Genomic DNA, 24,083 nt, shown 5'->3' with positions numbered 1-24,083 from the left:
CAATCTTGGCACTGCAAATATCTTCCTGCAACTGTGAAATTTCTTTTCTTTGTAAAAATATCTATTTATTAGTACCAAACATGTATCAGTGCAGACCAGCTGTTTATTTTGCTAATTTACGTGCGTCTGCAGGACATGATTATTCATTGGATGCACAGTTAAATCTTAATATTCATGTGAAATGCCCATGCTTCTTATTGTGGGTGATTTTAACTTGCAAATCGATACTGTTTTGACTGAAACAGAGAAACATGACAGCAGATAAAGGCCAAATGGATCATCCAGTCTGCACATCTAGAACATTCATCACATGCTTTCTTGAATTCAGACACAGTCTTTATCTCCACCACTTTTATCAGGAGACTATTCTACGCATCTCCCACCCTTTCTGTAAAAAAGTATTTCCTTAGATTACCGTACTCCTGAGCCCATCACCTCTTAACTTCATCTCATGTCCTCGTATTCCACAACTTCCTTTCAAATGAAAGAGACTCACCTCATATCTTCCCTCTTCCACCTTTCCTCCAAAGTATACATATTAAGATATTTAAGTCTGTCCCCATATGCCTTAAGACAAAGACCACCAACCATTTTAGTAGCCTTCCTTTGGACCCACTCCATCCTGTTTATATCTTTTTGAAGGTGTGGTCTCCAGAATTGTACACAATATTCTAAATGAGGTCTCGCCAGAGTCTTATACAGAGGCATCAATACCTCCTTTTTCCTACTGGCCATTCTTCTTCCTATGCATCCAAGCATCCTTCTAGCTTAAGGCAGGCATTCATTCAGTCCTCTTTTCTCATGTTTTGCTCAGTTTGGCCCAGATTCTATATTGTGTGACCCAAGTTGGTCAGGGAAAGAGCATAGAGGCACACTGTTATACTATGAAGTTTGAGCCAATGAAGGCCTTAGGCCCCTTCCACTGCATCCCAAGATGCATTGGAAGAGGGAAGGCCCATCATTCTGAAGATGGAGCCCTATTGATAGGAGGGAGTGGGCTTCCCACCTGCTGATTTTTCATCAGAAAGTATGGAGAGTGTCAGGTGATGTTGAGGGTGTCAGTGATGTTGAGTGGATGGCAGTGATATTGGGGGATGTTGGAGGGTGTCAGTAATGTCGGGGAGATGTTGGGGGGGGGTGTTGGATTATGTTGGAGGGTGTCAGTGATGTTGGATGATGTTGGGGGGAGGGGTGTAGGGCTCTGAGGACAGCAGCTCTCTGTGGATCGGTGGGTGCGAGGGAGGGCAGAAGAGAAGAACTGCGGTTCACCCTGCCAGTTTTGCTGATCTTGGCAAGGGAATCTCCAAACTGCTGAGCCAGCAGGACTCCATGAAACCAGCTCAGCTGATCAGGATTCCCCTGCTGCAATCAGATGATGGGAAGCCTTTAGGACAAGATAGTTGGGTACCAGGTCTGAAAAGATGGCTTTTGTGTGTTTTTCATGTGGACATCTTTATATTAGAGAATGGGCAAAAAAGATAGACATATTAGGGGCGAAAACATCTAGATAGGTCATTTTCAAAAGAAAAAGATAGACGTCCTGCTTTTTTTGAGAATTGGCATTTTCTCTACTGGATTTTCTGGACATCTTTCCCAAGACGGCCAAACTGAAACTTAGATGTCCTACTGAAAATGTTCTTCTGAGTTTGCAAAGTTGAATTCCAATTTCTGATGATTTTTTTGTTTGTTTTTCTGGAAAAGCACACATGACATAAAATAAGACATGCAGAAAAATAATTCTGTTTACATATAAAATATTTGGATATATAAGCCCAAAATCCATGAGAGATACATAAGGCACTTTTGGATCTGGGCATCACATTGTATGCTTTTTTTCAAGCACAAATTTTGCAGGTTCATATAATCAGATTTAAAATTAATGTTTTTTTTCCATTTATGGTTCTTTTTTTCTACTTTAAAGCACTGATTTGTAACTTTATTCCTCCATTCCTTGTGTATCAACTAGTTTGTAAGTTTGTCGGTCCAACCCATTATTTTTAAATTTTAAATAGTATGTCTAAATGTATGTTTATTTTTATTCTATTGTAACTCGCTTAGTAAATGTGAATAAGCGATTTATCAAATCAAAATAAAACTTGAAACTTGAAACTGCTTGCTCATCCCCAGTGTCAGCTTAATCAAACTAAGCGCTCCTTTTATCAAGCCGTGCTAGCGGGGTTAACGCGCATGACTTTTCATCATGTGCTAACCCCTGCGCTGGCCCAAAACAACCACCTGCTCAAGAGGAGGCGGTAGCGGCTAGCGCGTCCAGCAGTTTAGCACGCGCTATTACGCACGTTAAACCTCTAGCGCGGCTTGATAAAAGGAGCCCTAAGGAGTAATTTTACTAAAGCCGTGACAAATGTGGCCTTAGCTCACTGCTTTCTCACACGCTAGCTCACTTTCTCACTTGTGCTATGATCAAAAAATGGCTGACTTTTTCTTTTTCCCAATTAATGGCCACATGCTAATTTCACCATTAAAAAAATTACCACGTGAGCTCTACCGACACCTATTTTATAGGAAGTAAGGATCCACGTGCTAATTCCACGCTAATCGATTAGCAAAAGAGAACATCTCATGCACTGCTTAGCGCTGTCATGCCCACAGCATATCCCCCAAACACACCCCCTTGGAGAAAATTGTGGAAATTATTTTTACTGCATGGTGTATGCGAACAGACAGGCAAATTTACTGTAGGACAGCAGCACACATCCCATGGTAAACCTTTTTAATGTGCAGCAAATGCTTACTGCAATTTAGTAAAAGGACCCCTAAGTGAGTCTATAGTGAAAGGTTTTTTTTTTATGGGTGGGGGGAGGAAGAGGCAGGTAGAAAATAGCAATTGCAAGCAAAGTAAAACAATTGGTGGCGTCAGCGGCAGGAACAAGGGCACCTCTCTTTTGCCTACCATGTTAAGGTATGGCATGTGAGCTCAGCCAAGTCTGGGGGAGGAGTCAGGGCTTGAAAACTGTCTACATCAGGGATTTAATTTCTGTACTGAGGTAAAGTGGGAGGTGTTGGTCGTGGGGGGATGGGGGGCACTAAACTGACAATGGAAATGTTTGAAGTATATGTGAGGGAGTCAGGTCAGGGGGGAGTGCCACTAGACTACCAGGGAAATTCTTTGAACTGTGGGTAAGGGAGGTTATGCCATCGGGGAGTGGAGGGATGGAGGACGAAAGCCAGGCATCTGGAGCAAAGACTTGGAGGAAGAGAGGGGGTGCCAGAAGTCACCCACTCCTCTCAACCAGCCCTTCAAGGCTGCCCTGGACCTGGCAAAAATTTCCTGCATTAGCCATGCATGAAAACCTTTTTTGTTTGTTTGTGTTTCAAAAATTATTTTCATGCTGCAGGTTGGCTAATCACCAAATCTGATTTCATTTTAATCCAGTGTGCAGTCAAGATTTCTACACAAACTAACACCCCTGTTGAAATTTTTTCAGCATTGCAAACCTACAGTGGAAGTGTATTAACCCCAAGGTAAATGTATGAGAAGTTTTCTGCATTGGTACCAGTACATACTTTTTTTCCCACAGGGAGGTGGACAATTTTCAAATAACCTATTCACATTGGTATATCTTAAACAAAGTTGAGTATTTTAAAATATGCTTTTCAACTATGAATTTTTACAGGAATGCTAGAGAGGGGGTGATCATGATTATTGAACTTAATTTTCAGAATCTCAGGGAAGGGTATCTAGGACCCTGAAAGCTAATAGAAGCACAATGCTAAATGTTTGCTTAGGGCATCTAATATGAGACAGCCTCCTTGCTCCAACTATATGATAAATGATGATCATTGAGAACAATGCAGATATCAAAGTCTGAGCTTTTCACAATACTATATCAATTATTCCTGTCTAGAACCCTTCCTGATTCTCTGACCCCAATTAAAACTAAGCAGCATGCTATAAGTATATACAATGACATCACAGTATACAACAGTGATCAGCAGATAAAGGCATTTCCATAAACAGTGTCAATCCCAGATCCTGGATGAGCTCTTCTCTTGTCCCTTCCTTGTCAATCATATTCAGAGGCAGATGCACAAAGCCTGCTCATCTCAGTTAGACTGGTTGTAGCAAATGCCAGTTAGGCTTGGACCCCTTTTCCGAACAATGCTCAACACTAACAACATGCATGTGAATTGGTTACTAAATACAGTCTGGTGTTTCTCTGGTGGCTGTTCCTTTACAGCGTCACAATTTTGTGCCTCTGTCCCTCACTCTTTATCTGGCCCATGCATGCTTGAATTCTATCTCCAGTATGGATATCTGCTGCTAAGTAATTCCAAGTGAACCACTAATTCTTCAGTGAAGAAGTTTTTCCTTCCACTTACTCTGAAACTTCCTCTTTCCAAAGATGCACCATAGCCCATATTGTCAAGCATCTAAGTAATCCTCATCTGTATCTTTATCATGCTACTGGAAAATGCATTTTGTACTGCTTACCAAAGACACTTTATTTTCATCCTGAAAATATGCCTCTCATGTGAGTATTTTTTTTAACTTTGATTTTCACCAGTTCTAAAATATCACCCACACCTTAAAAGAAAGCCAGTTTGACAGTATATATGACTCAACCTCTCCTCTGGTTTTAGAAATATGAAACTATACTATACCTTTTCTCCTACTGGTCCGGGATTACCAATGCCCCCTGGGGGGCCCTGTGGACCATCAGATCCAGGAGCTCCAGCTGGGCCTCTGGGCCCTGGGGGACCAGGGGGACCCTAAAATGGTAGACATGCATTAGTATAATGAAATATTAAGTTTTCTGAAGTAATACCAATTATACTGCATTGTATGTTGACATTGTTAGAAATACTTGCCATTTGTCCAACATCACCAGTCTCTCCTTTTTCACCAGGTGGGCCAGGCAATCCCTGGTAAAACATAGTTTGATTGATCAGTAAGCACTTAATCAAAGAATCATATAAAGGATCAAATGCATAAGACGGGGGGGGGGGGGAACTGATGACAGAAAATTGTTTCTTACTGCTGCAAAGATGCTCTTTACAAACCAAATATTTATTGTATTAAAGACTATGCTGGACATTATAGAAGGGCTATTCATATTTCAGATTTGCCTCTACTGGCACTTCAACATTTATCATGCATACATATCTAAGTTCCTACTTTACAAAACCAGGATATGCACATCAAAAACCCCAAATGTATGTAAATAGCAAGGGAATATGATTTGGGTGAGACTAGGACATGCCAAGAAAATACACATTTATTCCCTTTTTAGAATGGAAATACATGTTGATGTCCTAACAGATTGATCTCAAGATTTACACTTGCTATCAAGCATGTTTAGATTCTGCAAACTGCTCTTACTGAGCAGCAAGCCACTGGAAAGATTATAGGAGGTTGCCTCCTTAATGCTCCGGTGGATTTTGTCACCCTAGGAAACCTAACCTGGCAAGGGATACCAGTCTCTGTGATAGAGCTGGGAAAATAGACATCAATTATTTCAATTTCGAAAAAGTTTATAAACCTGGTTGTTTTCACCATAGTTAATTTGATTTTAGCTGTCGTATAGTAATTTTAAGCAATTCAACATACTTTTTTCTAACTTTTTCCATCAATCTACTTTAACCAATTTCTGTTTTTATCCCACAGTTTTTACTTATGTCTCATTTTTTAACAAACTGTAAACCGAGTCATGCTCCTTAGGGAGTAGATTCGGTATATAAAATGAAGATTAGATTAGATTAGATCTATAATTCTAAAATGGCAAAGATAAATGTGTGTGTGTGCCAGCACAAACACATTTATTTATGCGTTGATTTAAATGTTTGACTTTTTTTTTTTTTTTCTAAAATGGTTATTTACTCTGCAAACTGTCAGTGCATCAATATCCATTTCTCTTATATCTTAGAACAGCCTCCATGTCAGCAAATTCTGTACTAGTGAAACGAGATGTTCTGATCTGGGTGGCTCATTTCTGACTCCTACATCCTTGCTAAAATGGGTCTGCATATGTATGATGCGGTACTAATAATATATCCCATATTGATTACAATCGTATGCCCTGCTGGGCCTAATATTAAAAAAAAAGAAAACTGAGCTCCCAAATTTATGCTCATATGTTAGGCTTTTAAATGTGTGCTTCATTTTCGGCCAAACATAGGAGCTGAAAACTTCATCTCAATTTTGGAGCTTCTAAATTTAGGCCTACTATTCATTTGCCTAGATTTATGAGCCTAAATTCCATAAATGAGCCGATTCCATATGAGCCGATTCCATAAATGGTGACTCAAACATAGGTGCCAAGAAACATGGTGCTTATCCCATGTCAGTCTTAAATTAGATGTCATTTATAGATTCATGCCTAGTGGTGCCTAAACTGGACAGGCACTCATTTATGCCAGGGCATTCTTGGCCTAAATACTGATGTCTAAGTTAGGTGCCTTCCAGTGCCTAAGTCCAGTTCAGGCACTTACATGTAAAACATGTCCAAGATCTGGCCCTAACCACTTTCTGGTAGGCGCCTTGGACTGGGCGCCTCCCTGAAAGTCATAGGCACCTATCAAGTTAGGCGCCTACCACCCAATTAATACAATTTAAGCCACTTATGAAGTGCTAATTGCCAATTATTGGCACCAATTAAGCTTTTTAAATAATTAAGTTAGGCACCTAGTTTGGCTAGGCATGCCCATCTAGGCGCCTAAATTTAGTCATCTTTTATAAAATCAGGGCCCTAGTGCTGGAAATCAGTGCTAAGCCCTCACCATCTTTCCCCATCCTAAATCTGCTCCTGTTGCCACCCCCTTCTTATGCTCCTAAATTTAAGAGTTTAGTGAAATTTTGAGTAAAGCTTTATGTACTCAGCCCAAGTAAATTTTCAAGGAGGCTAACTTAGGAGCATAACTCTCAAAAAAGGGTCTTTTACTAAAGATTAGTGCATGTCATTTGCATCAGGTCCCACAGATAGTGCAGATAGCATGGACTAACCTTTAGTAAAAGACCCCCAAATTTAGAAGCATAAATCCTTTGAATATCAGACCCTATAATTATTATAGATGTACAATACCAACATGATATGGGTGTATATATCTACTGTATATCTATCTATAGATAGCTAGTCTGTCATAAGAATGTGCTTAAAACTAAACAAAAAGCCTACTCCAAATTGAAAAACAATAGAGGATGTTGTAATCAAAATCTGAGCAGAAAAATGTGTGCTCGTGAAAATACCTAAATCAAAGTGAATCAAAAGTGGAGACTTAAGCAAAAATAATCACTGAAATCGCTAAGGTGTCATATGTCCAAAAATGTTTTCAATGAACTGTTGAATGTAACAATTAAATATGAACATAAAATTGTGCTTATCTTCAAAACGTGTGCAATCAGCTTTGAAGATAAGCACAAATTTTATATTCATATTTAATTGTTACATTCTACAGTTCATTGAAAATATTTTTGGACATATGACACCTTAGCGATTTCAGTGATTATTTATGCTTAAGTCTCCTGGTTCACTTTGATGTAGGTATATTCATGAGCACACATTTTGTGGATAAATATAATGTGAGGGGTACACCTAGAGTACCTTGCACCTGTGCTGGGTGCATGATTTGTAGGAAATAATCCTATATTATTTTTCTTGATTATTTGATAAGGTCCCCCAATAACTGATAAATATCCACATTGTACATGTGCAGTGGAATATACATAAAGTGAGGGTTATAACATAGTTTTACTACACATTGATAAGGAGACATAGGGCAGGATTTTCTGTTCAGATAAGAATGTGCTTGCCAGCCTACTGAACAATCAGTCTCAAAACATCTCTCAGCATATATTTTACTCAAGACTCAGAGACAATCACACTCCAATTTAACCTTCTGGCTACAAGTTACCTGTATGCCAACTGGCCCTGGAGGGCCAGCAAAACCTCGTGGACCTTCATCACCCTTCTGGCCAAAGAGCCCTTGTTGTCCCCTTGGACCTGGTTCACCATCAGCTCCCTGTAAGAAAACAATATTGACAGAAATTAGATGTGTTTACATTCTATTGTACAGTATCCTGAAATAGTGGTTAATTCATGCTTGGTTAAAATGCAAAATGAAAATGGTACTTACAGATGGACCTGGTTGACCAATTGGACCTTGAGTGCCAGTGGGGCCTGGTGGACCCTGTGAAGAGAAATATACATTTAGCTTCTTTCATACTTATGCAGACATGGAAAGAGGTCTCAAACTATGAGACTTTTCCAATAATCTTAAATGTGTTTATACCAGCAGTCTCAAACACGCGGCACGCGGGCTGTATGTGGCTCTCCAGGTTTTATTTGCGGCCCGCGGTCTAGAGGCGATCATTCTCTTCCTTTTGAAGCAGCAGCCGGCTCGTTCATTCAAAGCCACGGGTTGGTGGCTCCTTGCGCTATCCACTCCTGCATCGGAAGCCTCTCTGATGTCACAACATCAGAGAGGCTTTAGATGCAGGCATGGATAGCGCAAGGAGCCACCACCCGCGGCTTTGAATGAACGAGCCGTCCAGACGCGCTGCTGCTCCAGTGGCGTACTAAGGGGGGGGGCGGTCCACTGTTCTCCCTAGAGTGCGGCTCGTGGCTCGTCTAGAGCAGTGGTGCCCAACCTGCTTCCCTTCCCTTCTCACTGCTGCCATCGGGGATCAGGCCGGCACCGTGTTCTTTGATCTCCCTGCTTCTCTTCCCTGCGGGGCCGACCAACTCTCGCAGCCCGACATCAATTCTGACGTCAAGAGGACGTTCTGGCTAGCCAATCGCTGCCTGGCTGCCCGGAACGTCCTTTCCGACGTTAGAATTGACGTCGGGCAGCAAGAGTTGGTCGGCCCCGTGCAGAAGAGAAGCAGGGAGATCTCGGCCTGTTCCCAATAGCGGCAGCGGCAGCAGCCTATTCCGCGGCGGTGATGGCATGGGGGAGGGCAGGAAGGAAGGAAGAAAGAAAGAAAGAAGGAAGGTGGGGTGGGGACAGGGAGCCAGAAAAAAAAGCAAAAAATGGGGCACGGAGGAAGGAAGGAAGAAAGAAAGAAGGAGGGGGACAGGGAACCAGAAACAAACCAAAAAATGGGGCACGGAATCAGAGAAAGACAGACATAGAGAAAGAAAGAAAAAGTTGGGGGAGGGAATGAGGTCTGGAGAAGAGGAAGCATACAGGAGGCTGAAAGAAGGGAAGAAGTATTGGATACACAGTCAGAAGAATAAAGTGCAACCAGAGACTGATGAAATTACCAAAGGTAGGAAAATTATTTTATTTTCAATTTAGTGATTGAAATGTGCCAGTTTTGAGAAAGAAAAGATATTGAACTTTAAATGTGAGTGCTGCAGAAAAAAATAGAGTACTTGGAGGGCCGCAGAAAAAATAGTTAATGTCTTATTAAAGAAATGACAATTTTGCATGAGGTAAAACTCTTTATCGTTTATATATCCTTCCTTTTAACTGTTAACGGAAAGTTTTATAAACGATAAAGAGTTTTACCTCATGCAAAATTGTTGTTTCTTTAATAAGACATTAACTATTTTTTCTGCGGCACTCCAAGTACCTAAAAATCCAAAATGTGGCCCTGCAAAGGGTTTGAGTTTGAGACCACTGGTTTATACCAAAAATTACACACTACAAATACATTATAATTAAACAGAACAAAAAAAATACCTGATAAAGAATTATTTTACCTGTTCCCCTTTGTCACCTTTTCCTCCCTTTTGGCCTGATTCTCCAATTTCACCCTATTGAATAATTAGGCAAGATTAATTGTAATCAAATTTGTATCACGGTTGCATTCATTAGACATAGTTAAACATCTATAAACAATTGTCGCAATCTAAGAAAAGGTACCAAGTCTTAGGGATCCTTTTACTAAGGTGCGCTAATGTTTTTAACGCGCGCACCAGATTAGCGCGTGCTACTTGAAAAACTACCGCCTGCTCAAGAGGAGGTGGTAGCGGCTAGCGCGTGTGGCATTTTAGTGCGCGCTATTCTGCGCATTAAGGCCCTAACACACCTTTGTAAAAGGAGCCCTTAGTGCAAGCTTACTTGAGAAATGAAGCAACAATATCAGTTGGGTTCTATTTATCAGGCACAACAATTTGTTAATTAAAACGGTATCTCTTCAAGAGTGTTTTCAACTCCTAACTCCTCTCACCTTGGGCTCTGCATCCCCAACCTTATATGTCATTCTGTCTGTCCAAGTTTGATCATAAGCTCTTCTGAGCAGGGACCATTTATTAAGGGCTCCTTTTACAAAGGTGCGCTAGCGTTTTTAGCACACGCACCAGATTAGCGTGCGCTCCTCGAAAAACTACCGCCTGCTCAAGAGGAGGCGGTAGCGGCTAGCACGTGCGTCAATTTAGCACGTGCTATTCCGTGCGTTGAGGCCCTAACGCACCTTTGTAAAAGGAGCCCTAAATGTCAAAATGTGTACTGTGTATGCCTTTCAGTGCTATAGAAGTGATATATCTTTGGCAAATGAAATGATAGAAAGATGTGATTTGTTCTATTTGAATCCGCATCTTCTTGATTACTTAGCGAGCTGAATAACTCAATTTCTAAGACTTGGTCTCTTTTCTTGGATTATGACACAATTTTTAAACATTTTAGGTCTTTCTTTTTCTAAATACCATATGCTCTCTCCCTCCCCTCCTCTCCTTTCCTTTTATGCTATGTAATTCATCCCTGACCTCCCCATATACCAGTTTGTTATACCTAACTGTGACTATAGCAACCTATGTATATATCCTCCTACATTATAGATTGTAAGCCGCCCTGAAGGTTCTCACCAAGGCGTGGGGTAGAAAAAACCTAATAAACTTGGAAACTTAGATTAGGAAGTTTTGCTATTTTCTATTTTTAGAATAAATAGACCTGAAGATACATAGTTTGTCTTCTGTACAAGAAGACTGTCAGCTTTGAAGACTGATGCAAAGAATAGTTACATCAGGCATAATTAAATTTATTTTGAAAGTTTTACCTTATATTAAAATATTAAAAAGTTAAGATAAAACAGAAAGGGAATTATACTACCTTGTCTCCATCTTCACCAGGAGGGCCAACTGGACCTGCTGGACCTGGAAGACCCACAGGGCCTTGAATACCATCCCGTCCTGATGGACCTTGAGGACCTTTATCTCCCTGAAATTACAACGGACTGGCATGGTGAAGATTATTCTTAACATAGTTGATGACAGCAAATAAAGGCCTACATGATCCATCCAATCTGCCCAACAAGTTAAATTCATAGCAGCTGATTCTATAAAGTGCACCTAACCTAATTGGAAAAATATACTTAATAGGTTCAATAATTGATAAAATAATAATAACTGGGCAATGGGTGCCTATCTGATACTTTAAAAGATAGGCACCTTTCGCATGATGCTTAGCTGTGCCTAACACCAAAGTGGGAATTTCTATGGGCAGAGTGTTACTTAGGCACTTCTAAGTGTGATTCTCCAAAAACTTAGGTGCCTGAAATATAGGCCTTTAAAACCCTCACCTACATTTCAGGTGCCTAAGTTTTATATAGGCGCTGCTAACCGCGATTCTGCAAATGATTGACACACAGCCAATGCCTTGTATTTAGGTGCTGTTTAAAGAATCACCCCGATATCAGCACAATTTTGTCAGCCAGAAATGGTTCCTGACCATCTAAATAGTGCTAAGGTACTAACTGCCAATATTTAGCCGAAGATATCTCTTGCTGAATATCCCAGTCAAAGACATTGCTGGTCCACGCCAATATTCACCATCTGATCAGCTAGGTCTAGCGGCCAGATAGACCCACCTAAATAGCAGATCTATCTTTGGCCACTATGAATATCAGCTTGACTAGCTACATCTAGGGCGGCTAAACTTATTTATTTATTTAATACATATATAAACTGCCTAGCACTAAGTGGTGTACTATAAAATTTTTACATATATTATAAATTAGACAATACTTAAAAACAGCATCTTTCCACCCTGTCTGCCACTAGCATCCAAAATGTCTGTTCTCTTAAATTAAGAAAGCCTGCCTAAACTTAGACCAGAAATTCAATGCCGGTGGTCAGAAATGGCCCTGGCCAGTGGCGTAATAAAGGGGGGGCTGTCTGCCACAGGCACCTTCTTGATGGGAGCGCCAGCCCCCATCCTCCTCTCCATCACCCCTCCTTCCATGCCCCACCCCCACTACTGTGTGTGCACGCTGCTTCCCCTCCCTTGTTCCTTTTTAATGTTCACAGCACGAGCAGCAACCCCAACATGCTGCTCGTGCCAGTGGCGGCTCTTCTTCTGACGTCACTTCCTGGACCCACACCTAGGAAGTGATGACACAGGAAGAGCCAATGCGGGCACGAGCAGCATATTGGGGTTACTGCTTGTGCCTCGAACGTTAAAAAGGTACGGGGAAGGTGTGCATAGGCATGTGGCAGTAGGGGGTCAAGGAAGGAGTGGATGGGAGTTGGGGGTTGAGAAGAGGGCAGGGGAGGGGCGCCTCCACCCCGGGCACCTCTGATTTTCGCTACTCCACTGGCCCTGACACTTAATTTCCAGGTTCACCGCAGACAACAGGAGGTCAGGAGGTAGTCGGGCTGCTTCTCGCGGTCTAAAAATCAGCCCCATAGTTCCCGCCCTGCTCTTTCCACACCCCCATGCCACACTCACTCACTCACGCCCTCCCTTCCCACCCCCCTACCTCTTTAAATCTTCAGCAGCTGCTCACGCCGACATTCTCTAAGACATCAGTTCCTGATTCCGCTACCCAGAAGTGATTTCAGAGGGAACCAGGCCAGCGCAAGCAGCAAGCCAGAGTAGCTGCTCACGCTGGCAAAGATTTAAAGAGATATAGGGAGGCAGGGAAGGAAGGGTGTAAGTGTGGTGTGAGGGGGGTAGGGGGTGGGGTCAGAGAGCTGCCGGCACCACCACCAAGGCAGCACTTGGGGCAATCCACCCCTCACTATGCCACTGCCCATAGTATATATAATATGATTACATATGCATACTTGATCTTGATCTGCCATGCAATTTTCAGGGCACGGGCCATAGGAGTCTGCTCAACACTGCCTTACTGGTCATTTTCAATTACTAGAGTTGCCATTGTAGCCCACTCCAGCCCAGCTAGGTCAGTCTAGCCCAGGGGTAGGCAATTCCGGTCCTTGAAAGCCAGAGTCAGGTCAGGTATTCAGGAAATCCACAATGAATATGTATGAGATGGATTTACATACACTGCCTCCTTGAGATGCAAATCTATCTCATGCATATTTATTGTGGATATCCTGAAAACCTGACCTGGCTCCGGCTCTCGAGGACCAGAATTGCCTACCCCTGGTCTAGCCATAATCGAAACACAAACCAAAGAAATCAGCCTGGTGCTAATCTTACTTCTCAACTACTGGATTCACTAACTAAACATGATTTGTTTTGATTCCATTTTTGCTTCTTGTGTTTTAAAAGTTGTATTCTAACATTTGAAGAGTGAGCAATATACAGTCTAAATAGATCAAAATGTGTGTTTTTGTACGCATGGTTGCCTGAAATTCCCCAGTACTTTTATTTTACAAGTTATCAATAGTTTCCTAAGAGATAGAGTTACTTCTCCAAGGTTGTATGAGTCTGAGAGTGAATGTGTTATCCTCAAATTGCTACCTTTCTTTGGATAATTTGATCTGTATTGTTCAGAGCCTGTAGTGCTAGCATTAGTAAAGTGGTCGTTGATGATTCTTAGTTATTTGAAGAGTTGAGATAAAGCAAATTATACTGTGAAAGTAATTATTACTTAAATGCAGCCTCTCCTAGTCTCTGTAGAGCAGTCTCTGTGACATAATCACAAAGAAGAGAAGTGTTTTTATAACTTCATATGTATTTATTTACTGCTTTTTTGAAAGAATTCACTCAATGCAGTGTACAGCAAGATTGCTGTTTTCTGATTTTCTTTATCATGTATGGAATAGGACTCTATGTGATTGTCAAACCTAATCACAGTTCAGCTTGGTGAAAACTGAACAAGAAACAAGGCAGGGAAAAGAAACAGGGACAAGAAAGGGAATCTTTTCTGGGCCACTTCACTCTAAATTTTGTATAGTAACCAACTGTCCTAGATCTTGAGTATACAATATTTCCATTGTGTTTACTCTAAATTGCAAATAATTTAGCTCAATACATCAATGAGGATTTATCACATAGACTTGGTTTCAACCAGACAGATGTACCAAATGGCTCCAGAAAACAACTTTTGAAAATTTAACATTGCAATTTTACAAAAGGCAACCCAATTCACTCTTTAATGTTCTTACAAGTGGTGGTAACCATACGGATAGTTACAACGGAAATATATACTAATTATTGTTCTACATGTACATATCTGCATGCATCTTTTCACATCAGTACTTACCGGAGCACCCTTTTCACCAGCAGGTCCTGGTGGTCCCTGAGGTCCTGGTCTTCCTGGCAAACCAATTGGCCCGGCTGGACCTGATGCACCTCGTTCACCAGGAGAACCCTAGACAGGAAAAAATAATTGCACACTTAAGACATTAATTTTTAAGAAGCTACAGATTTTCTTGACCTTTTGCCTAAGTCAAAACAAAATATATAGATTGAATTGATAAAATACATTGCAGCTCTTTTTTAATATATGCTAAAGAACACATTTATGGATACACTGTATGAAAAAAACCTATTTTATCAGGAGCAAGAAGTTTTCTCTAATATATGAAGGAACACACAACAGGATTGTATATTTATTTATGTGTCTTGATGATATAAATGTGTTAAACTTGTAACTTACTGCTGGACCTGAGGGACCTAGAGGACCTTCATTGCCTTTTAATCCAGGAGAACCCTATGATGAAACGGAGAGGAGATGAGAAACATGAATTAATTGTTAGAATTTAAAAAAAAATAATAATAATATCTTTATTGGAGCAAATAGTATGATTAAAAGCAATAGAAGAGGGTTTTTTTTTCTTTTTTAAAACTTACAATTGGACCAGGAAGACCTCTGTCCCCAGGAAATCCTCTCAATCCAGGAGAACCATCTTTTCCAGGTAAACCAGCAGGACCTGGGTCACCCTGTAATTGTATTAACACTTTTAGATATTTTTATTATCATATGAAAGGAGTTTTAAACAGTTGTAACAAGAGACAAATTATTAGTACCTATAAGAATGACAGTAAAAATGGATAAAGAAACTATAAATACAATCCAGCTAAATCCAAAACCATGATGGTATCCCTTGACAATCAGCAGAGATCTACCAGTTTGGTTTAGGAAAGAAATCAACAATTCACCTTTGATCCTTCTTTCCCTGAAAGGCCAGGGAGCCCTTGTTCACCGGGAGGACCAGGGGGGCCAGGATGCCCTCGTTCGCCCAATGGACCAGTTTCTCCGGTAGGACCCTAAGATAAAATCAAACACATGAATGGAATACATGGTGCAGTTTGGAGGATATATCTAGGATACAAAAATTAACAAACATATGAAACCCTACTAATAAAATTAGTGCACGGCTCTACTCACAGAAGTTACCATTTTCTAAAGAGCCACAATGATAGTTTAATGGGATAAATTCAACTTCTTCCAGAGCTTGGGAGAGGTGAGTATCTTACCTGTGGACCAACTACACCAGGAGGACCAGGAGGACCTGTCTTGCCTTGGAAACCCTGTATGTGAAAAATAAAATCATAGATCAACCACTGGGAAAGCTAGATGATAACAGATGTATCTACTCTGCAATATAGACCCACCATGGTCTCATATACTATCTATAGTATTCTTTAATCACTTAATATCACAAGGAATTCATAGTACTTAAGTCAATGTGACAAAGGTTAATTTGGGAGATTCTATATTTATTAAAGAGAGTCCAGCATTACTGGTCTCACAATAGATCTATGGTACTGTTTTTCAGTGGCTTCATCAGGATTGCCCGGGATCTGGCAGTAAATATCTTGTCATGTAAGATCATAAGAATAGCCTCTGGGTCAGACCAGTGATTCATCTAGCCCAGTATCCTGTTTTCATGGTGGTCAATCCAAGTCACAAGTACCTGGCAAAAACCCAAATTGTAACAAAATTCCATGCTACCAATCCAGGGCAAGCAGTGGCTTCCTCCATGTCTGTCTCAATAACAGACTATAGACCTTTCCTCCAAGAACTTGTCTACACCTTTAAAAAAAAAAAACAAAACCCCAACATTAACTGCTTTTATCACATCCTCTGGCATTGCATTCCAGAGCTTAGCTATTCTCTGAGAGAAAAAATATCTCCTCCTATTGTTTTTAAAAATATTTCCCTGTAACTTCATGGAATGATCCCTAATCTTTGTAATTTTTGATGAAGTAAAAAACTTATCCACTTGTATCCATTCTACACCACTTAGGATTTTGTAAACTTCAACCATATCTCCACTCAGCCATCTCTTTCCTAAGCTAAAGAATCCTAACCTCGTTAGTCTTTCCTCATATGAGAGGAATTCCCTTTATCATCTATGTCACTGTTTTTTGAACCTTTTCTAATTCCGTTATATCTTTTTTGAGATAAGACGACCAAAATTGAAAGTAATACTCAAGGTGAGGTTGCACCATGGGGCAATACTGATGCACTATAACATTTTTAGTCTTGTTTACCATCTCTTTTCTAATAATGCCTAGCATCTTGTTTGTTTTTTTGATCACCGCCATACATTAGTTGGAAGGTTTCAGCGTATTGTCTACAATGACACCCATATCTTTTTCTTGGGAACTGACCTCCAAGGTGGATCCTAGCATCTGGCAAATATGATTTTGGTTATTCTTCCCAATGTGCATCACTTTGCATTTGTCCACATTAAATTTCACCTGCCATTTGGACACCCAGTCTTCCAATTTCATAAGGTCTACCTGCAATTTTTCAAAGTCTGCAAGCACTTTAACAATTTTGAACAGTTTAGCATCATCTGCAAATTTAATCACCTCACTCGTCATTCCAATTTCCAAATAATTTATAAATATGTTAAATAGCACTGGTAACCAGAACAAATCCCTGTGGCACTTCACTATTCACCCTTCTGTATTGAAAAAAAATGGCCATTTAATCTTACTCTCTGTTTTCTGTAAGATTACCAATTCCTAATCCACAACTGAACATCGCTTCCTATCCCATGACTCTGTAATTTTCTCAGGAGCCTCACATGAGGAACTTTGTATAAAGTTTTCTGAAAATCTAGATATACTATATCAACCGGCTCACCTTTATCTACACGTTTATTCACACCTTCAAAGAAGTCAAGCAAACTGGTAAGGCAAGACCTTCCTTGGCTGAACCCATGCTGACTCTGTCCCATTAAATCATGTTTGTCTATGTGTTCCACAATTTTATATTACATTATATTGGTGTCTTCTATCCCGCCAATACTTTTCAGTTCTAGGCGGTTTACAACAAGAGTTGGCCTGGGCATTTCCAGGGAGAATACATGGTTAATAGATGTAGTATGCGTTGGGATCTGTGAAGGGTTGATCAGGTTTAGTTAGATCATTTGATACATTTCTTGAATAGAAAGGTTTTAAGTTCTTTCCTGAATGTTTTGTAGTTGGGCGTTATAATCAGCAGATTGGAGAGGTGGCGATCTAGTTTTGCTGCTCTGGTGGCTAATAGTCCATCGTATATTTTTTTGATTTGTATTCCTTTGCCACTATTTTGCCTGGCACTGAAGTCAGGCTTACCAGCCTGCAATTCCCTGGCTTTCCCTTGGAACCCCTTTAAAAAAAAAAAAAAAATCAGCTTTTTTTCATTGGCCCACCTGACTCCAACCATGAAGCCTTCACTCTGGCCCCTTTTCCTCCTTCTCCTCTCCCTCACAAACACTTCCCACTCCCAAAAACCTCTCCCCCCAAACTCTCCCGATGCCACATTCATCAACAACACCTGTCCTGGCCTCAGAATCCCCACGCTAGTACCCACCAGACCCCATCACTTCAAAAAACACCGAGGAGTTAACCTCGCCTCCTTGAAACCTGTTCCCCCAGCAAACCTACCCAACCTTACCTCAGACTCTCTCACCCCAGTCCCTACCCTCTATTGTAACGCCAGATCCGTCAGAAATAAGACCCAAATAATAAGAGATTTACTCGAGGATCGTGATCTGGGTTTTCTGTGCATCTCTGAATCATGGATCGAAAAAGATGACTTACTCACTCAAAATGAACTCTGTCCCCCAGGCTACCATGGTCTTTTCTCCCCTAGAATAAACCGGAAAGGAGGAGGTCTTGCCCTTCACTACAAAACATTCTTTAATGTTGAGCTTCTTGAAAAGGGCAGCCATCCTTCCTTAGAATTCATGTTAGCTTCAATAAATGACGAACTTCATCCCCACCCATTAGGCATCCTGTTACTTTACCGCCCTCCCACCCCCTGGAACAAATCCTCTGAAATTGTTCTTGAGACCATAACAAGGGCCTATCTAAAATTCCAAAGACTACTGATCATTGGCGACATAAACCTTCACCTAGAGGACAACACCAACAAGGACACAACTGATTTCAAAGACTTCCTCATTTCTCTAGGCTTCACCGCCCCACCGCCCACCCCTACCCACGAAAAGGGGCACTCCATCGACATCATCAGCTTTCTTGACCTGACTGAGCACAAAACCTCCACTGATGAGACCCGTTGGGAACCTGTCCCCTGGTCTGATCACCTCCTAGGCTCTTTTTGCCTCCCTGTCTTCATGTCAGTCCTTGGTACCCCTACCCGAGCCTCAAACTCCATCACCTACCGAAAAAAAATCACTAGTGAACTATTCTGGTCCCAGTTCCTCAACAAATTCCCTCCTCTTCCCACTCACACAGACCCAGACGCATTCTGGCACAACTGGGTGACTCTTTCCGAAACCACGTACTGTGCTCTTGCCCCTCTAGCCACTAAATCCATCTCCTACTCTCACAAGGCCCCCTGGTATCTCCCATACCACAGGGAATTAAAACAGAAATGCCGAGCCCTAGAGCGAAGATGGAAAAAATCGAAATCTCCTTCAGATAGGCAATCCTGGAGAGAAAACATCAAATCCTACAACTCCGTACTAAAAAAAGCTAGGAAGATCTTCTATGGAGATAAAATCTCCAGATCAAAAAACCAAAACAGTACACTCTTCCACATCTGGCGAAACCTAACTTCTAAAAATGACTCCTCCCCCTCCCCCACCCTCCCATCTCCAAATGACTTAGCCAATTTTTTCAACGAGAAGATCACTACCATAAAGAGTTCATTCCCCCCAGCTATCTTTTACAACTCTCTTCCTCTGAAAGACTCCGACCCTATCCCTGCTGACAGATCATGGACTACTTTCAAACCTGTATCCGAGCCCCAGATCTCTAAACTCTGCCTCAAACTTAAATCCTGCAAGTGCATCCTAGATCCTTTCCCATCTTACCTCTACGAAAACATCCCAGCGCAGGCCATCTCTTCCCTTACAAACCTTATAAACAAAGCTTTACTATCGGGCCTGTTCTCCTTAGAAATGGGTCACATTGCCTTATCCCCTCTCCTGAAAAAAGCCGATCTTGACCCTTCCTTACCATCGAACTACCGCCCCCATAGCTAACATCCCTCTTTTAACAAAACTTCTGGAGACCATAGTCGCTACCCAGTTCTCCTCTTACCTAGAAAGATTCTCCATCCTCCAACTCTACCAATTCGGATTTAGGCCCAACTTCAGCACCGAGTCCCTCCTAGTTTCCTTAATCTCAAAGGTGCAACAACTTCACGCCCGAAACAAATTTGCTGTTCTCCTACAGTTCGATCTCTCCGCAGCTTTCGACGTCGTGCACCACGACATACTAATCTACCAACTTTCTGAGATAGGAATAGACTCCTTTGTCCTAAAGTGGTTCTCAAACTTCCTTCGTGCACGTTCCTACATTGTCAACGCAAATGGCTCCAAATCCGCTTCGTGGACACCATCCTGCGGGATCCCACAGGGTTCTCCCCTATCCCCTATCCTCTTCAACATGTATATGACCTCCCTGAAGCTTCTCAAACTATCCCCCCTTGAAACAATATACACATATGCAGACGATATCCTTATCCTCCTCGAAACAGACCAGAACCTTACAAACCTCCAAGAGAACATCACCTCATGCATAATGAGGCTTCATGCCTGGTCCCTCTCTGTTCAGATGAAATTAAATGAATCAAAGACAAAACTACTCTGGCTCGGCCCAAAGTTAGCACACCTGCCCACCCTCTTCACTCTACCCACAGGTCCTGCTCTTCACCTTGAGTTCTCAAGCAAGGTCCTCGACATCATTATCGATTCCTCCCTCTCCCTCAACGATCACCTGAATTCCTTGGCAAAATCATGTTTTTTCAGCCTTCACATGCTGAGGAAAGTTAGATCCTATTTCCACCAAAAACACTTTACCGTCCTGGTACAATCCATCATCTTATTCAAACTCAATTATTGTAATGCCATTTACCTATGCCTAACAAAAAAAAAAAAAAAAGTTTTCACAGATTCCAGCTCATCCAGAATACTGCGGCCAAACTGATTTTTGCTAAACGCAAATTTGATCACGTCTCCCCCTTACTTACCAATCTTCACTGGCTCCCTGTACTTTCCAGAATTCACTTCAAATGCTCCTGTCTGGCTTTCAAGATAATTCATGGCATCCTTCCGCCACTAATCCCTCTATCCTTCCTCGCCCTAACGCCTGCTACCACCAGATCCGCCCACAGACATAAACTATCCTTCCCCTCTCTACATGGCATCCCCCACGCAGGCAAACTGGGAAGATCCCTCCTCTCCAAAATCACGGGCCTTTGGAACGATCTCACTATCCCGCTGCGGAACCTGGGCTCCCTCCAACTGTTCCGAAAACAACTGAAAACCTGGCTTTTCTCTAATATATAACATCTCCTGCTTACTTCCCCTCTTTTCATATGCTCTTGTAAATTCTCTCTCCCCTCTCTTCTTGTATTTTTAAGCTTTGTAAACCGTGTCGAGCTCCGCTTCCGTGGAGATGATGCGGTATATAAACTTAAGGCTTAGTTTAGTTTAGTTTAGTTTAGCTTAATATTGGCCACCCTCCAATCTTCAGGTACTGCAGATGATTTTAATGACAGGTTACAGATCACTAACAGAAGATCAGCAATTTCATGCTTGAGCTCTTTCAGTACACTGGGATGTATACCATCTGGTCCAGGTGATTTATACTTATATTTGGATACTTTAATCCAAATACTTTAACTTGTCAATTTGGCTTGGCTTGGCTTGGTACGTCTTCCAGGTTCACCAAGATTTCTTTCACTTATTTCGTATCATCACCCTTAAAAATAATGTCCAGTTCAATCTCTTACATCTTCTTCCACTCAATTTGTTCCTTGATTAACCAATGGCCCCACAGGTTCCCTTACAGGTTTTTTGCTTTTGATATACCTAAAATAAATTATTACTAACAAGTTTCTCTTCATATTCCACAGTGGTATTTTTAAACAATATCCACACCTGATTTACAGTCCTAACCTTTGCCACTGATCCTTTTAGCTTCTTTTTAACCATTTTCCTCATTTTTTGAAAATTAAGTGCCGCTGCAGTAGATTTCTTTAGCAATGTCACTCCAGATATCAGCTCAAATTTGATCACGTTATGATCACTGTTTCCCAGCAGACCCAACACAATTACCTCCCATACTATGCCCTCCATTCCACTATGGGCCAAATTTAACATAGCTCCCCCTCTTGTTGGTTGCTCCAAGAAGCTGTCATTTATGACTTCTAGGAATTTTACCTCCGTAGCATTCCCTGATGTAACATTTATCTAGTCAATGTTGGGGTTTATAGTTTATTATTTATATTCTGCCTTTATACTATTGCCCAGTCCAAATCTCTGAAAACATTTCTTCATCTGTCTGTTCATGTGGATGGTTGTGTTAAGTGTAAGTTCCATATTAAAAGTGATAATATTTGCATATTTCCTAACAAACATAGTTGGAAAATTTCAGGGACAGAAAAATGGAGATCTGAACCTTATATTACATCTGTGGCCTTCAAAAAGTTATATCTACCATAGTATCTGCTTTAAAAAAAATAATCCATTTTTATGCACGAAAATTGTGTGCTCTTGTACTTCATCCTCTTCTTAAAGTAGCTAATAGATATGATATTGTTTCTGAAAGAAGGAGCACCTGATGGAGGAATTAGCATGCATATGGAAAGAGAAATAACAAGGCAAATGTACTCAATTATTATTATATGGATATTCAGTAGCACTTATCTAGCTAAAAGTGCCACTGACTATTCAGTTAAATCTACCTGAAGAAAAGTCATGAGTAGACTTAGCAAAGTTATTTGTCTGAACGGAGCTGTTCATGAATATTTAGCTGGGTCGTGAATATTTAGCCTAGCTCTCTCCAGGAACACTCTCCAAATTGGTCACTTTCCCCTCTTTTATCAAGACGCACTGCCGAGCAGTACGAGCTAAATGCTGAGCCGCCCAAAGGATTAGAATGAACAGCTGGGCATTTAGCTCGTGCTGCTCGGCAGTGCGGCTTGATAAAAAGGGGGAGGGGTTGTTTGATAGATTTGATCAAGTAGCAATTTTAAATATCCAAATCTAACCAGATAACAGGAAAATTTTGATCACCTACAATTTATCCAGCAAAAACCTCAGTTTTGGCCTGGTTAATTTTTTGAATATCAACTTCTCTGTCCTTATTGACAGGGAGATATAATAAAACTTTATCACAGCTTTAAGCCAGTTTCTAAGGCAACTAACTTAAGCTGAAAATGCCATTTAAAAAAAGAAAAAAAGCAATTATAAGAGAAAATATGGAGGTGCTTTACGATGCCTAACACCACTATAGGCATGGCTAACACTAGAAGTGGCGTTAGGCATCATAAAACGCTTTTTTAGGTGCGATTCATGTAAAAGGTAGGTGCCAGAAATGTAGGCCTTTAAAATCCTGGCCTACATTTCTGGCGCCTACCTTTCTGAAGCCATGATTCTATAAATGGCACCATTGCATGATTGACACGCAATCGGCAGCCATTTTAAAGTGGCTGTTTACACTGGCATTATTTATAGAATCCGGATCTAACCCCCTGTTTTACTAAGGTGCGCTAACCTCTAACACATCCATAGACTAACATGCATGTGTTAGCATTTACCGCGTGGTTAGCGTGCGCTATTATTTAGCATGCGCTAAAACGCTTAGCGCACCTTTGTAAAAGGAGCCCAAAGTGTCCATTTGTCATGTAGGTTGTCTAGTTACTGATATACTATAATATAATGCTACACTATTATTGTAAGTATCCGCTATAATAAAACCCTTAGTGAACATGCGCACTTCAAAATCCGTAGGTCCATGATCTATGGCGCCGTGCATCCGCATGCACAGTACAATGAGCATATGGCAGTTTGCGCATGGCGGTTTCCCCAGCGGCGGTTCTGTTTTGCGTGCAGCGGTTTCCCCTGCTGAAAATGGAGCCTGCGGCGGTTGAGATTTTCATGCAGCAGTTTCCCCAGCTGAAAACAGGAGCCTGCGGCGGGCCCTGCCAATACTGGGAACCTGCGGCGGTTGAGGTTTTCGTGCGGTGGTTTCCCCAGCTTAAAAAAAAGAACCTGCGGCTGCCCCTGCCAAAGCTGCCTCCAAAAACAAGGGACACTTCTCAGATAAGCCTGCTTAGCGAAGGAAGCTATTTTGCTTTGCTTTGGGGAAAATAAGTGTGCTGGGGGAGCTGTGAATAATCATTTATTGGTTTAGGTAAAGGGGGCTGTGCTGGGAAAGGGGGGCATTGAGCAATCTTGCTTTGTTTTGAGGGGAGGGGTGACCGCAGCTCTTTGGCATTCTGAAGGAGCAGAAGGTGAAAGGGAGGACAGCTGCAATCGGACATCTTGTCTGAGAGAGACAGGGGGAGGTAAAAGTAAGAGAGAAGGGCTACTGCTGGATAGGGAGAGCAGGGAACAGGTGTTTCTGGACGCCTAAGTCTACGCATCTATTCTAGCACCCGTTAATGTAACGGGCTAAAATACTAGTTATTAATATATTATGTATGCTATCTGGTTACTAATATTATAATATAAAACTATATTATTATTATTGTAAGTATTGTTTTATTATTAATATATTATGTATATTGACTGGAT

General features: G+C 41.3%; 1 protein-coding gene across 3 annotated transcripts in view; it reads right to left on the bottom strand.

Moving 5' to 3' along the window:
- The window catches only part of COL5A1 (collagen type V alpha 1 chain), a 430,660-nt gene that overhangs the window by 74,167 nt on the left and 332,410 nt on the right, over nucleotides 1-24,083 (bottom strand). For all 3 annotated transcript variants that reach the window (XM_033962082.1, XM_033962081.1, XM_033962083.1), the window contains 11 exons: nucleotides 15,571-15,624; nucleotides 15,253-15,360; nucleotides 14,944-15,033; nucleotides 14,750-14,803; nucleotides 14,354-14,461; nucleotides 11,011-11,118; nucleotides 9,663-9,716; nucleotides 8,092-8,145; nucleotides 7,870-7,977; nucleotides 4,831-4,884; nucleotides 4,624-4,731 (listed from right to left, as the gene is read on the bottom strand). In XM_033962082.1, the coding sequence (XP_033817973.1) occupies nucleotides 4,624-4,731; nucleotides 4,831-4,884; nucleotides 7,870-7,977; nucleotides 8,092-8,145; nucleotides 9,663-9,716; nucleotides 11,011-11,118; nucleotides 14,354-14,461; nucleotides 14,750-14,803; nucleotides 14,944-15,033; nucleotides 15,253-15,360; nucleotides 15,571-15,624 (900 nt within the window). The remainder of the gene's footprint in view (nucleotides 1-4,623; nucleotides 4,732-4,830; nucleotides 4,885-7,869; nucleotides 7,978-8,091; nucleotides 8,146-9,662; nucleotides 9,717-11,010; nucleotides 11,119-14,353; nucleotides 14,462-14,749; nucleotides 14,804-14,943; nucleotides 15,034-15,252; nucleotides 15,361-15,570; nucleotides 15,625-24,083) is intronic.

Source organism: Geotrypetes seraphini, chromosome 10 (genome assembly GCF_902459505.1).
Source record: "Geotrypetes seraphini chromosome 10, aGeoSer1.1, whole genome shotgun sequence".
Lineage (NCBI taxonomy): Eukaryota > Metazoa > Chordata > Amphibia > Gymnophiona > Dermophiidae > Geotrypetes > Geotrypetes seraphini.
This window is presented reverse-complemented; position numbering and strand designations above follow the sequence as displayed.